At 51.7% G+C, this 14,970-nt stretch overlaps 1 protein-coding gene across 4 annotated transcripts in view; it reads right to left on the bottom strand.

Moving 5' to 3' along the window:
- The window catches only part of SNAP47 (synaptosome associated protein 47), a 55,304-nt gene that overhangs the window by 36,965 nt on the left and 3,369 nt on the right, over positions 1 to 14,970 (bottom strand). For 3 of the 4 annotated variants that reach the window (XR_009264846.1, XM_058740413.1, XM_058740431.1), the window contains exons 2-3: positions 10,053 to 10,579; positions 8,219 to 8,446 (exon numbers count right to left, since the gene is read on the bottom strand). Coding sequence is in view for 3 of the 4 variants with exons in the window: in XM_058740413.1 (XP_058596396.1) it covers positions 8,219 to 8,446; positions 10,053 to 10,579 (755 nt within the window). In the remaining variant the exon portion in view is untranslated. The remainder of the gene's footprint in view (positions 1 to 8,218; positions 8,447 to 10,052; positions 10,580 to 14,970) is intronic. The other variant, XM_058740423.1, reaches the window with a different exon arrangement.

The raw sequence follows: 14,970 nt of genomic DNA, 5'->3' as shown, positions 1-14,970 counted from the left end.
CCCTGCTGCTTTCATTCTCAGTCAACTGATAGCAGGTATGGGTTGTGCCGTAGGTGCAGGCTGGGGGCAGAAGGCAGGGGTGTAGGAGCAGGCACCGTAGCACGAGAGCTAATTCCTCATACAGCCTAACCCGTGCTGTCAGGGCCTGCTTGCCCCTGATCTCCTGCATCACACCATCGTTGGATGTGGGGGCTGGGGGGAGGGTCACCATGCGTGCCCACGTCATGGCTTGCTGGGTCAAATAACACCCATTTCATGAAGAACAGCTCAGATTGTGTGATAACATGGTGGTCCACGGTCCAGCGTTCAGTCTCTACAAAGGCCCAGTAGCAGGCCAAGAGCTGTTTCTCAAAAAGAAAGAAGTTATCTGCACAGGATGGCAGGGCTTTGCTCCAAAATCCTAACAGCATACACTGTGACTCCCTACAGAGGTCTCCCACAGGCTCTGGAGAGCACCCCTGTCTACCACGGACACTTTAAGTGCCACTGGATCTGCTCAATCGTGTGGCCCACATGGCAGCCTGGACTTGCTGCAGAGCTTTCTTGCTTTGGGTTCCACTCAAGACCAATAGTTTTTCATGTCACTTGGTAAAAGGGCCAGAGTAGCACCACAAATGAGGACGTTACTTCCAAAATGCTCACCACCAGGCAGTGTCTTCTTTTTGGTTGTAGAAAGAGCCAGAAGCAAAAACCTGTCCTTCACGGTAGAAGACACTTCGGTGAGCCCCACACCACTGGATCCCTAGAAATTTCACTGAGGTGGAAAACCCCTGATTCTCTGGGAGATTTACTTTCCCACCTTCTGACATGCCTTCGCAGTGTGTCCTGAGTAGTTGCTAATTTTACGCCCTCGATGCAGTTGGCATGGTATCACCCAGGTAACAGACCAGGGTGCTACCCTGTGGAGGGAAACACAGTCCAGGTCCCTGTGACGGAAACGGGCATGGGGCTGGAGAGATGGTGTTGCCATGAGGCGGGACAGCGTTGCACAGTTTGCTGGGGAGCAAACTGCTCTGGTGGCCCCTCCTAACAGCATGGACAAAGAGTGTCTGCCAGAGTACACGCTGCGCCCCAGGTCCCACATGATGTGCTAACTTGCTCAAGTGTCTGGTACAGCGAGTGCCATAAGAGAACGACCTGGTCACGGTTGGGACAATCCACTGTTCTTCTCCAACTTTTCCCTGCACAGCCCAGTGAGTGCGCTGAGCGGAGATGGTGCATGGCTCACTGCCCGCGCACCCTGCAGGTCCTTGATGGGGACACGCACCTCTGCAATCCCTGCAAGAATGGTTCACTCTTCTAGGTTAGTTCCAGTGGCTTCCCCAGAATAGCTCTCACTATGTAGGTCAGGGAACTGGTGTGGGGTTCTCTAGCTAGTGAGAGCATGTATTCTGATTATATGCTCCAGGCCTGGGAAAAATAGCCATGGGCTGGGTTCAGAGGCCTACTGTGTGACTGTGTGAGGCGGACCTGATGTGAGACTCCATGAATCCCCTGAGCCCAATAAGCCCCTCCTCTGACTGGTGGGCCACAGGGCCGTTTTGGGTCTGCTAGCATCAGCGTCAGATCCAGTGTCCCCTAATCCCTAAAAGTCTGATGACTTCCTGCCTCCAGTGCTCAGTCGCCCTGGTTAGACACCACAGGGCCCTGGGGGGAAGGCTGGCACAAGAAATGATAGTGTCAACAGATAGTGGCATCCCAGGGTTTCTCCTCAAGGGGGATGTGTCCCCATCCTTCAAAGGGTTTCGGATCTGGAAACTGGTTCAAGTCTGGAAGATGATTCAGGGGCCATGACTGCTTTCTAATTCAAGTTAGAGGCTCACTCACTTGACCCAGGGCCCTTCTGTGTACACAGCCCTGGTAAGGACCAAAGGCCCTGCCTGCCCATCTGTTACTTCCCTGGGGGCATGTGACCAACCAGCCAACACCACAGGTCTCTAGGACTCACACCACTCTGACTGCTGCTTCTGCTCTGCTGTCCCTTGTGGTGACCATCCCACGTATCTTCAGTGACTGCAGGCCACCAACTGGCCCTGGAACCCTGGAGTCCATCACCCCCGCCATGGGGAGGGTCCCGGCCCAGCACCCCGGAGTCCACCACCCCTGCCACAGGGAGGGTCCCGGCCCGACACTCTGGAGTCTATCACCCCTGCCACGGGGAGGGTCCCAGCTCAGGGGCAGCAGTGCCCACCATCCTTTCTGGCCTACACAGAAGAGTGGTTACACAGCTCCTCAAGGATATGGGGCCTCCTCATAAACAGGGTTCTCATGGTCCTGGGGCAAGTGTGTCCCTCTGGGCCAGGCTGGGTGGGGAGCGGGTCTCACATGGTAAGTCCATACGACCGTTCCAAACCTCACCCAGCGTAGGTCACCTTCCATAATGCCTCGCCCGCCAGTGGATCGGTGGAGCCCTCTCCAACCCAGGTAGCAACAGTACTGAATCCAGTCCCTTGTTTTGTAGGCCCTCTGCTGTAAATGATGTCCTTTCCACCACTGTCCCCCACCCTTGATACCCATTCCCATGCATGTCCTGTGGACTTCCTTCTGTCTGTGGACACTGGAACCTTCACGCAACTCTTCCACAGGGTCACATCCCCCTCAGGGCCACGCTTTGTGCCTCACCTTTTGGGATCTGCTGTGACCCGAGCCTACAATTCATCTAGGAGCAAAGGAGGGTGGTGGGGTGGGTCTCTTCAGGAGACCTGCAAGGCAGTTACCTCAGGGGGGCCGTTACAGACTCTTCCAACAAAGCAGGATGACGGTGGAAGGGACGTGTCTGACGACAAAGACTCACTCGAATGGAGGGGTTCAATGCCCCCAGTTTAATCAGGACTTTCCCATATGTCCACTTTCCACTTTTCAGGATCCAGTTTCTTCTTCATCAGTATCCTAGGCTTAACAGAAGACAGCACACAAAGCTGGGGTTTCAATTTGTGCTGTGATTAATGTGCTCGCAGACGACACTCAGATCTGGTCTTTAGAAATCCCAGACCTGCTGGTTCAATATTTGCAAGTCAATCAGTGTGACACACATCAATACAAGAAAGGATAAGAACCATATGATCCTCTCAATAGATGCAGAAAAAGAATCTGACAGAATACAGCATCCATTCTTGACAAAAACCTTCAACAAAGTAGGGACAGAGGGAACACACCTCAATCTCATAAAGACTATATACAAAAGACCACTGCTAATAAATATCATCCTCAATGGGGAAAACTGAGAGCTTTTCCCCTATGATCAGGAACAAGACAGGAATGTCCACTTTCACCATTACTACTTAACATAGTGCTGGAAGTCTTAGCCTCAGCAATAAAACAACAAAAAGAAATAAAGTGCATCCAAATCTGTAAGGATGAAGTCAAACTTTCACTATTTGCAGATGACATGATATTCTATGTAGAAAACCCAAAAGACTCCACCAAAAAATTTCTAGAACTACTATATGAATTCAGCAAAGTCACAGGATATAAAATCAACATACAGAAATTGGTTGCATTTCTACACACCAATAATGAAGAAGCAGAAAAAGAAAACCAAGAGTCAATCCCATTTACACCTGCACCAAAACAATAAGATAAGTAGTAATAAACCTAACTAAAGAGGTAAAAGATCTGTATGTTGAAAACTATAGAAAACTTGTGAAAGAAATTGAAGAGACACAAAGAAATGGAAAGACATTCCATGCTCATGGATTGGAAGAACAAATATTGTTAAAATGTCCATACTACACAAAGCAATCTACGCGTTCAATTCAATCCCAATCAAAATAACACCAGCATTCTTCACAGAGCTACAACAAACAATCCTAAAATTTGTATGGATCCACAAGAGACCCCGAGTAGCCAAAGCAATCTGAACAAGAAAAACAAAACTGGAGGCATCAAGATTCTGGACTTCAAGCTATATTACAAAGCTGTAATCATCAAGGCAGTGTGGTACTGGCACAAAATAGACACATAGATCAATGGAACAGAATAGAAAACCCAGAAATGAACTCACAACTATATGATCTTCGACATCTTTGTCATCTTCGACAAAGCAGGGAAGAATATTCAATGGAAAAAGGCAGTCTCTTCAGCAAATGGTGCCAGGAAAATTGTACAGCAACACTCAGAAGAATGAAGCTGGACCACGTACTTACACCATACACAAAAATAAATTCAACATATAGATGAAAGACCCAAATGTGAGACAGAATATCATCAAAATCCTAGAGGAGAACATAGGCAGCAACCTCTTTGACCTCGGCCATGGCAACTTTGGCCATGGCAACTTCTTACTAGACATGTCTCCAGAGGCAAGGGAAACAAAAGCAAAAATGAACTACTGGGACCTCATCAAGATAAAACGCTTCTGGACGTGAAGGAAACAATCAGCAAAACTAAAAGGCAACTGATGGAATGGGAGAAGGTGTTTGCAAATGAAATATTAGATAAAGGGTTAGTATCCAAAATATATAAAGAACTTATCAAACACAACATCCAAAAAACAAATAATCCAGTTAAGAAATGGGCAGAAGACATGACCAGACACTTTCCAAAGAAGACATCCAGATGGCCAACAGATATATGAAAAAAGGCCCAACATCACTCACTCATCATCAAGGAAATATAAATCAAAACCAGGATGAGATACCACCTCATACCTGTCAGAATGGCCAAAACCAACAACTCAGGAAACAACAGATGTTGATGAGGATGTGGAGAAAGGAGAACCCTCCTTGCACTGTTGGTGGGAATGCAAACTGGTGCAGCCACTCTGGAAAACAGTGTGGAGGTTCCTCAAAAAACTAAAAATAGAACAATCCTGTGACGCAGCAATTGCACTAGTAGATATTTATCCAAAGGATACAAAAGTGCTGATTCAAAGGGGTACATGCACCCCAATGTTTATAGCAGCATTATCAACAACAGCCAAACTCTGGTGGAAATAGCACAAATATCCATCAGCTGATGAATGGATAAAAAAGTAGTATATACATGTATTCATACGTGTATACATAGTAGAATATTACTCAGCCATCAAAAAGAATGAAATCTTGGGGCACCTGGGTGGCTCAGTTGGTTGAGCGTCTAACTTCGGCTCAGGTCACGATCTCACAGTCCGTGGGTTCAAGCCCTGCATCAGGCTCTGTGCTGACCTCTTGCTTAGAGCCTGGAGCCTGCTTCAGATTCTGTGTCTCCTACTCTCTCTGCCCCTCCCCTGCTCACGCTTTGTCTCACTCTGTTTCTCAAAAGTAAATAAATGTAAAAAAATAAAAAATAAAAAAAAAGAGTGAAATCTTGCCATTTGCAATGACATGGGTGGAGCTAGAATGTACTATGCTAAGCAAAATGAGTCCATCAGAGAAAGACAAATACCATATGATTTCACTCATATGTGAATTAATAAATAAAACATGAACATATGGGAAGGAGGGAAGAGAAGAGAGGGAAACAGACCACAGAGACTCCTAACAGTAGAGAACAAACTGAGGGTTGCTGGAGGGGAGGTAGGGCAGATGGGCATGGGATGAGCACTGAGTGTTGCATGTGAGCGATGATTCACTGAATTCTACTCCTGAAACTGTTATTACACTTTAGTTACCTAACTAGGATTTATATAATAATAAGGTAAGAAACCCCGGCCCTGCAACCACAGGCACTCAGGGCATCTTTCAGGGCAGAGACAGGGCATTCAGGCCACTCTGTGTTACCCTGAGCTCATTCTTTCCTTTCTGCACTTTGTCCAGTGGAGTTGGGAGCAGCCAGCAAATCTCAGTTTGACAAAAATGCTATTAGCATCAAATACGTGGTCACTCGGATCCTTGCCTCTTAAAGTATTTGACTAGGAGTGTCCTGCAGAGATATTTTGTATATCTCTAGTGCTACATGCCATGCACTAGTGCGTGGAAATGAGAGTTATTAGATTTAAATCTAATCAGATTATTAATCCCCAAAACTGTAGAACACATTCAGAAATCACCCTTCAGTCTTAGTACCAGATTCCCTATCTGTCAGGTTCTCCAGAGAGACAGAACCTGTAGGATGGACACACACACACACACACACACACACACACACACACACACACACAAATATAGAGAGAAGCAGAGAAGGAGACAGAGAAGAAGGGTGGGCAGAAGCGGACACAGGCCAGGACAAAGAGGCACCACCACCTCTGAGGACCCCTGGAGCCACCACAGCTATTTCCACCTGGGACCATGGTGGGACAGAGACCAAGCACCGTGACAGGGCACCTCCAGCAGAATCAAGGACCCCACAGTGTACCCGGCCTGGCCCACCCGCAGGAAAGACCTCTGAGGGGACAATGAATCACAAAGCACAAAAATAAGAATGCAAGCAGTCAGGCCCACAGGGGTGCTCACACCAATGTCTGAAGGTGCCAACTCTTGATGGTGTGTTGGGGGCCAGCAGTCCGCCAGCCCCAGCGATGGGCTGCTGGAGAGACAGTGGGACACAGGGAGATGTGAAGGATGGGCGCAGGGGCAGTCCTTCTGGGGACTCAGGATGCCTGGTGCCCCATGGAAGCAGCACAGTGGTTGGGAGTAGAAGGGTCTGTTTCTGTGACTCAGTCCTTCTCTGGTTCATCCACTGAGTCTTCAGGAAGAGGAACACAACATGTAAAACAGAGCAATAGCTCAGATATTTCGAGTTAGTCCATCGTTACCCTCATTTCCTAGCAGGAATCAAAAGCAAATAACAGGAGCTCATGGGTTGACACAGCAGAGAAGAAAGCACACTTTAGGTAGCTCTTCCCAATTTCCTGTTGAAATATCGACCCAGACACAGAAAAAGGCAGAAACTGGCAACAAAATGGCAAATCAAAAGAGAAGACCACACGGATGGAGAAGTAAGCCCTTGAACTATGTCTGTTTTACCCTATGACTGTAAATGGGGCAATGTCCAAAGATGGTAGGAAAACCTGAACTTTGCACAGACAGCACCTGCTCCAGGATGGAGCAAGCAGCTGTGAGCAGAAAACTCAGGCATCCTCATGAGGGCTGGAGCCAACGGACTATGTACCGGCTCCCTGCCACAGCTCCTTGCATCCCTTTCTCCGCACCGGCCCCTGCATCTCTTCCTCCTTCCTCCGCACCAGATACTTACAGAATTGTAAGTAATTGTAGGTTGGTGCACTAAAAAAGGATGCTCAAGGATATGTCTGTTTGAAAAATTGTCAGAGGATGATCAGATTCTGACAATTACAAGGTGTGTGTGGTTTTATCCCCACACCAAGCCATTCACTCAGCTCTGGTCCCGTCCACATGGACTCCACTCTGGCCCTGTCCACATGGAGTCAGCATCAGACCTCACAGGCTCAGCCCCATAAGACCACCGCCACTTCAGACACCAACCCCATGTCCAGACATCACCTGTGCTCTGACCCACAGGTGACAGATCACAAGTTCCCACGGCCACTCCTCGGGTCTGATGAATGTGCTGGAGGGGCTCAGAGAACTCAGGGAAATGTTTCACTTGCTAGGTTAGTGGTTTATTACAAAAGGATATGACTCAGGGATAGCCTGATGGAAGAGACGCCCAGGGTGAGGCACTGGGGAAGGGGCGGGAAGCTTCCATGCCTCTCTAGGCACGTCACTCTACCCACGTCTCCACGTGCTCCCCAGCCTGGAAGCCCCCCCCACCAACCCCAAGACCGTCCCTCTGAGTTTTCACTGGGGCTTCATTGTATAGATATGACTGATTAATCCATTGCCCATTGGTAATTGATTCCGTCTCCCCTCCCCAGAGGTCAGGGGCAGGACTGAAGCCTCCAACTCTCTGGTCCCACGGTGGGGTCCGCAGGCCACCAGCCGCCATCCCTAGAGGCTTTCCAAAGTCACCGCAACAACATGAACTTGGACTTATTATGAACACCGTGACACCTTCATTGCCGTCTTCAGTTGGGAAACCCAAGGGCTTTAGGAGCTCTGAGCCAGGAACAGTTACAAGGGCCGAGTCCATATTATAAATCACACTACCAGAGATGACAAATCGAATACACATATTTTCCCCAAGGACAACGAGAAGACACGGCAGCAACCACATTTTGGAACCTAGAAACCAGACAGACTTTGTGAATCCAGGAAAGTAAGGGAAAAGGCAGTGGTGGCAAAGCTGGGACACGACCCAGTCTGTGGTGAAGAACCTACACGTGGAGACAGAGGGTACCAGGGACCTCGACAACAGGCATGTTTGTGAAGCTGGGCCTTACCTCACCCCACAAGCAGGAGGTCTAAGCCATGTGTCAGGAGGGAGCTGGCGACAGGGAGCCTGGCCAGCTCGCATGTGGTTCAGCTGAAGGGCGGGAGGTGAGCTGGGAGCAGGGGAGGGGAGCAAACTCCTCTCCTGAGCTGGGACACACACCCAAGTCCTTTCCGCACATGGCTCTCCAGAAAACCCCAAGACACAGAGGTCAGCGTGCCCATGAAGCAACAGGCTGCTATTCAGAAGGAACGTTTGGAGATTAATAAATAACTCGGAGAAATTAAAACCATCACAGAGATGGAAGGGTAGGAGGAAGACACACTTCAAGAAACAGAAAGTAAAACAAAAAGATAAGACACAGAATGAGATCAGAGGCCAGACAACCAGACAACAGGAATCTGAAAGGAACACACTTTAGAACTGAGGGGGAACCAGACCTCATGGACCAACCAGAGAGCTCCCTGGGGACTCCCCACAACAGCACCGATGGATGTGCGTCAAGGACTGTGGCCAGGAGCGCCAGGCGGTTGCTTTGCCCTTCCCAGGGGCCCAGTGTGCCCTCCCCCCGCCCTGCTCGGGTGCTCTCTGTACTTTGTCCTCCACTACTAATAAACAGTATTCTGCTGTACACATCTACTTGCAACTTGTTTTTTTTTTTTTTTTTTCCAGTTTACTTATTTTGAGAAATAGAGACAGAGCATGAGCTGGGGATGGGCAGAGAGAGAGGGAGGGAGAGAATCCTAAGCAGGCTCTGTGCTGTCAGCACAGAGCCCGACATGGGGCTAGAACTCACAAACCACGAGATCATGACCTGAGCCAAAACCAAGAGCTGGTTGTTTAACACACTGAGCCCTCTAGGTGCCCCCACAAGCAAGGTAAGATTTGGGGCTCTGTTCCCTGCAGCTCGAGCACACACCTCCCACACCATGCAGGCAGTCAGGAGTGTCCCAGGACAGCAACAGGTGGTGCCTGCAGAGTGGGGTCACTCAAGTCAAGGGTCCCTACCAGCAGCAGCCACGCAGGCCTGGACTCAGGGCCCAGCACTAGGCCATCTGGTCATGAGTTCCCCGACAGCCATCAGGGACACAGGGAGAGGCTGTTCCCAGCAGACGCTAAAATCTCCTTCGTCCTGCACTCATCTTAGAATCAGCACAGTGCAGAGCATCGTCTCTGAGACCTTCTGGAGCCAGTGTGTTCACAGCAGCACCTGGCAGCACTCAGCTCTGTGCTCACGGACGTGTGAGGGGCACCCAGAGGCCCCGGGACACAGTATGACCTGCAGGCGACTGCAGAAGCAGGCGGGCGGCAGGACTGTGCGGGAAAGAGAGGAGCAAAACCCCAAACAAGGCTACCCTCTCACTAAGCGTGTCTGCTTTACAAAAACTATTTTTCATTCACAGAGCTGTTTATGTTACCAGGTCGTGGGTTTATTACTGCACTTTTTGAACAAACAAGTGATTTTTTGAATCTTAGTTCATAAAAAACAGATTAATATTGGCACATATGACCCACGTGGGGTCCTTGATGTGAAACAGAGGGGGGTCCTGCGATGGAAGGCTTGGGAGCAGCTGGAGCGCCTCAGTGTGGCCCCAGGCTTGCTGCTACATGGCTGTGCACAACAGATGTGCCGGTGGACCGCATGTGACTTCCATGAGTCACCCGGCCGCATGGCCTGTTCCCTCACAGGCGCCTGAATAAGGTGGTCTTCCTGAGACACTGGAAACACAGAGCCCTCCCCCCACAAATGTGCCACTGTAGCCCACCTGGCGGGGTGACCCATATGTACGGCACAGGGAATGGTGGGGAAGACACACAGGGCAGGGCTACGTGGCTCTGTCTACCTGTCAGCCACGTCCAGGTCGGATTCCATCTTGTTCAGGCCCCTGGTGATGCTGTCCAGCTGCTCGCCCTGATGGTGGAGGACTCTGGCCGTGTCCTCCAGGCGCTTCTGGGAACAGGCCATGAGGCCAGTCAGCTCCTTCCCCTTGGTCGCAGGAAGCGGTGCTTCCGGCTGGGAGAGCAGCAGCTCTCTCCAGAAATGCTCGATGACACTGAATGCAGCATTGCGACTGGGCTGCAGGGAGCCGAACCAGTGCTTGCGGTTGTCCTTCTCCAGGACAGTGATGGAGCTGAAGACGAAGTGAGAAGCCTCCTTCTTGATCGCAGTGATGCCAGACAGCGGGAAACTCACCAGCGTCTCCTGGGCCTCATCAGCCGCAAACTTCAGGGAGCAGGAGGTTAAGGAAAGCTTTCCAGGGACCCATCGCTTGTCCAGCTCTAAGTAGTAGGAGCACGGCCAGGTGTGCACGCAGACCTCTCCGCTCATCTGGCTCCTGGTGGGTCTGCTCCACGGCCTCGGCCACTCTGCCTGTGCAGGAGAGGGATAAATCAGTGGGTGGGGCAGGCTACAGCACATCATCACACCTGGACCAGAGACACTACGGCAGGGGTGGAGAGGGGGCGGCCAGGCTCTGAGCAGAGCCGTCTTCCTCCACCCGGAGTGAGCAAGATGCAGGCCCGCCCCACCAGAAGCAGGGTCCATGGCTGGACCTGACTGAAGGGCAGAAACCCCTGGAAACGGCCACCCCAGGATCCCTCATGCATACACTGTTTTGGCTGTGATGACCCCCCCCCCTCCCCCACATTCCTGACAAGTTCCTGTACTAACATTCTCCATTAGAAATGTGCAGAAACTGACTTAATACCATAAAAGAAAAAATCCCACAGAAAAACTTTTCCCTTCTTGTAAGGCCCGCTAACTTCACAAAGCTCCACATAATCGACAGGCTATGCATACAAACGTACACGTACAGTTTCATACAGTTACAAGCAGCAGGGGCGCACTGTTCACACCTACAGTTTGCATTTGCTAACGAAGGGCGGAAAGTCACAAACAGCAGATGTGAACAACCCCTGAAGGACACACAGTCCGCCCCTCACTGAACAGATAAGGCACTGAAGCCAGGACAGGAAGAGGACCTTATGCAAGCTCAGGCCACAAGCACGTGATGCTGACTTGGCCAGAGTTGGGCTTGGGAATGCCTCGTCCAGCTCACTTCTGGGCAAGGGTCCCCCGTACCATGGGCTTCTACTGCTACCCTCTGTCTTCACCCCTCGCAGTCACAACATGGCCTTCCCTGTGAAATAGGGAGAACAAATAACTAATGTCATCTCTTAACAACACACAGGGAGTCCCTGCATCCCGGCCACAGGCCACAGGCCCTGAGGAAACAACACTGGCTTTGGCCTGGGCCCGTGGAGCTCAGTCCACTGGACCCCTGTGAACATCTTCACTGAGTTGTACCTTAAAGACCTGGACTAGAGCAGAACGGCTGGACAAGACAACAAAGGCACGTGTACTGCATGGAGCTGCCCACTTACAGAGAAACACAGTGAGTGGAGAGTTGGCAATGCTCCACCAAATACAAACTGAGCTAACGCAGACTAAACTCCACAGCTCATGGGTGAAGGTGTGGTGACATATGGGAAGGAAGTCTTATCAGAGGATGGCACGGCAGGACAGCCACCGGTTCCTGTGACGGCCAGCTCTTGGGGCAAGGACAGCATTGTGCTCCTAACCCAACTTAGGGAACACTCTGGGGCTGAATGTGTCTGTCCAGCTCACCCTGCTGCTCACAGTTCTGTGGGTAGCAGCCTTCATTGAACACCGTCAGACACAGATGGCAGATGTGGTCCTGGCCTAGTTAACCAGTGTGTCGGATAGGGGACTCAGGAAAGTCCATCGAAGCTGAGATGGTACAGAAACCAGGGGCAGGCACTTCCAGGACGTAATTCTCTGCATCTCATGCCAGCTTTTGTCCCAGGCGCTTCTTCTCATAGTGGTGCAGGGTTGTCCCTCCTGATTGAGACACCATCTGCTGCCTCCTGGCCAGGATTACAGGACACTGTCCCCTTGGAGGCCTGCTCACAGCCCCCTGGGAGGCCCATCTCCTTGGCCACATGGTGAGTGCCAGACCAGGGGAGCCTCAGCACTACAGGTGCACCTGACAAACGCCAACCTCATAGTACGAGGGACCCAGGCATCCACGGTCCCAACCGTCTGCGCAGACAACTGAGTCATGCTCCCGAGGGGCATGACCTGTGAGCGTTCCCAGCAGCCCTGCAGCCATGCTGGGATGGTGAGCAAGGTCACCATCTGCAGCAGACACAGCCAGACAGTGGGAACTGGAAAACAAGCATCTCTTCACCAGACTTCTGTCCCCACCAAGAGGGCACTCCCCTGACACTGACCCAAACACAAAACAGACTACAGAGCGCTGGTGGTAGCCTGGAGCTCTGGCAGGACAGGAAAGTCAGGTGCACACACCTGTGATATCCTCTGCAGGTGACCTGCTAGTGCCCTTCCTCCACGAGGCCCCTGCTGTCATCTGGAACATGGATGGCAGACAAGCCTCTACTCTCAGAACCAGGGATGACTAACATGATTTTGGGATTTTGAGCCCAAGACTAAGGTTGGAGGCCAGGCACCTCAGCCCTGCCATGGAGCCTGTCACTGTACTGGTCAGCACCTGGGACCAGCCTGACCCGAGTCCTCCAGCAGCCAGGAGCCCCCCCAAATCGGCCCCTAGTCCCCACAGTGTGCAGCCCACAGGGAGTCCCTGTCCATACATAGACACTGTGTGAGCCCCGCTGGAAATCCCTGACCATAGCTGCCGGCCCAGGAGACACCCCACGAGCACCGCATGAGCCCCACTGTAAATCCCGACCACAGCTGCTGGCCCAGGAGTCACTCCACGAGCACCGCGTGAGCCCACGCACGCCTTCTGTAAACAGTGACTGAGGCCGGTACTGCATCGTCAGGAGCTCGCTCTACCAACTTCATGGCTCCTGCTGGGCCTGTTCATCTGCCAGTAAAATAACTGAAGACCCCAGGACAACTACACCTCTCAGATATGCTAGAATTCACTCAGGGAAGAGCAAGGGAAGAGGAAAGAACAGTCCAGAGGAGGAGAAGCCTCACTGCCTACTGGGAGCAGCACTCAGGGTGGATGATTCTGAGGACGATTCCAAGGACGAAGCAAAAGGAGAAATCCGCAGCCGGCACCCCTCCTTCCTCACGTTCCCGTGGTTCTTCCCTGGCAGACGGAGTGGACAGGGAAGATGTGGAGGACCCAAGTGAGAACAGCACTCCCACACTGGCCCTCACTAGTCTGTGCGAAGCAGTGCCCTTGAGAGGCCAGGCCTCCCTCTCCTGCCCTTGATCCCAACCCTATGCAGCAACACCAGCCTCCTTGCCTTCTGACCAAAGGCCAGACAGTAAATACCCTGGACTCCGTGGGCACTGGTCACTGTCACAAGCACCCCGCTCTGCCGATGGAAGCAGCCAAGACACCACAGCAACAGAGTGGCATGGCTGTCCTCGTGGACAAAATAGGTGGCTGCCAAGCTTGGCCAGTGGGCCATAGTGGGCCCACCCTGACCACAGCACCGACCATAGCACTGCCCATAGCTCCAATCAGAGCACTGCCCACAGCTCCGACCAGAGCACTGCCCACAGCTCTGAGGAGCTTGTGAATGATCCTTAATGCTGACAGGCTCAGTCTACCCACCACAGAAGGCAAACATCACAAGGAGGGTGCCTTGGGCACAATGCTGGCACACCTCGGCCCCTGGTAAATGCCTGCTGAGTGAACTACAAATCACCTCATGTGGCAACATTGACCGCATCCACCATGGATGACTTTCTTCCTTCCAGGTCCTGACCTGGGTCTCTGATCTGTGCTAAGCTCCTGGAGTCCTTATTGTGTCTGGAACCCACGGGGACCTGTGCTGACCTGGGAAAGCAGCAGAACTGGGGATGCTCGTGGGGAGAGATGAGTGGGCATGTGGGTGCAGCGTGCGACGCTCGGCACTTTATGAGACACGCTATTGTGCATGGATAACTCCCAGGGCTTACATCAGACCTGTGCCCTGGACTGACACTCAGTATCAAGTAAACACCCTATTTTTAGTTAGTTTCCAAAGTAACAGGACCAGCGACATTTTACACAAGTTCCAAGGACTCTTGGGCACAAGCAGGTCTGGAGTCAGAACAGTGGGAGCAGTGTCTCTGGGCGCCGGCAGCCGCCTTTTCCATTACCTTTACCTCCTGCTCCTTAGAGGCTCGTGCTTTCAACCCAGAGGTTCACATGTGCTGTTTGGGGGTGTCCCGCTGCAACAACGTGGTCTATTCACAGGGCGTGTACCATCCCTCTAACGCTGAAGGCAGAGAATGAGGATTTGTCCTCATTCCCACGGCATTTCCCACCAAGTGCTAACTTTTAAACTCCCCCTGCAGCCCTCCTCTCTGGCTTTCCACAGTACATCACTGGGCTGCGTTCAGGCTGGGAGCAGTGCCCTGCCCCAGGCCCAGGAATGTGCTCTTCCCACAGTTCCCCAGTGATGCCAGGCCTGCCATCTGGGGGCCTTTGAGGGGCACAGCCCATGTTTTGGCCCCAGCCCTGCTCTCACGCCTGCTGCCACAGCCCCATTGGTGCAGCGGTGGCAACACTGACCACACCAGAGGGCCACCACATGGACTACAGGTAATAGCACAAAAATCCTACCCTCACTTACAGGCTCAGTTGTGCAATCAGACCTGGGGAGTGTGTGGACCTGCTAGCCCAAAGCCTCCTCTTTCTTAGGAACTTAGTTGCAACCTCAGAGCTTCAGACACTGGAATCCTGGGGTTCTTCCCAGGTGATACCAATCTGAATGTCTTATTTCTCCCAAGCCGCAAACTTAAAGCCATATTTCCTA

The sequence above is a fragment of the Neofelis nebulosa genome, chromosome 1 (genome assembly GCF_028018385.1).
Source record: "Neofelis nebulosa isolate mNeoNeb1 chromosome 1, mNeoNeb1.pri, whole genome shotgun sequence".
Classification (NCBI taxonomy): domain Eukaryota; kingdom Metazoa; phylum Chordata; class Mammalia; order Carnivora; family Felidae; genus Neofelis; species Neofelis nebulosa.
This window is presented reverse-complemented; position numbering and strand designations above follow the sequence as displayed.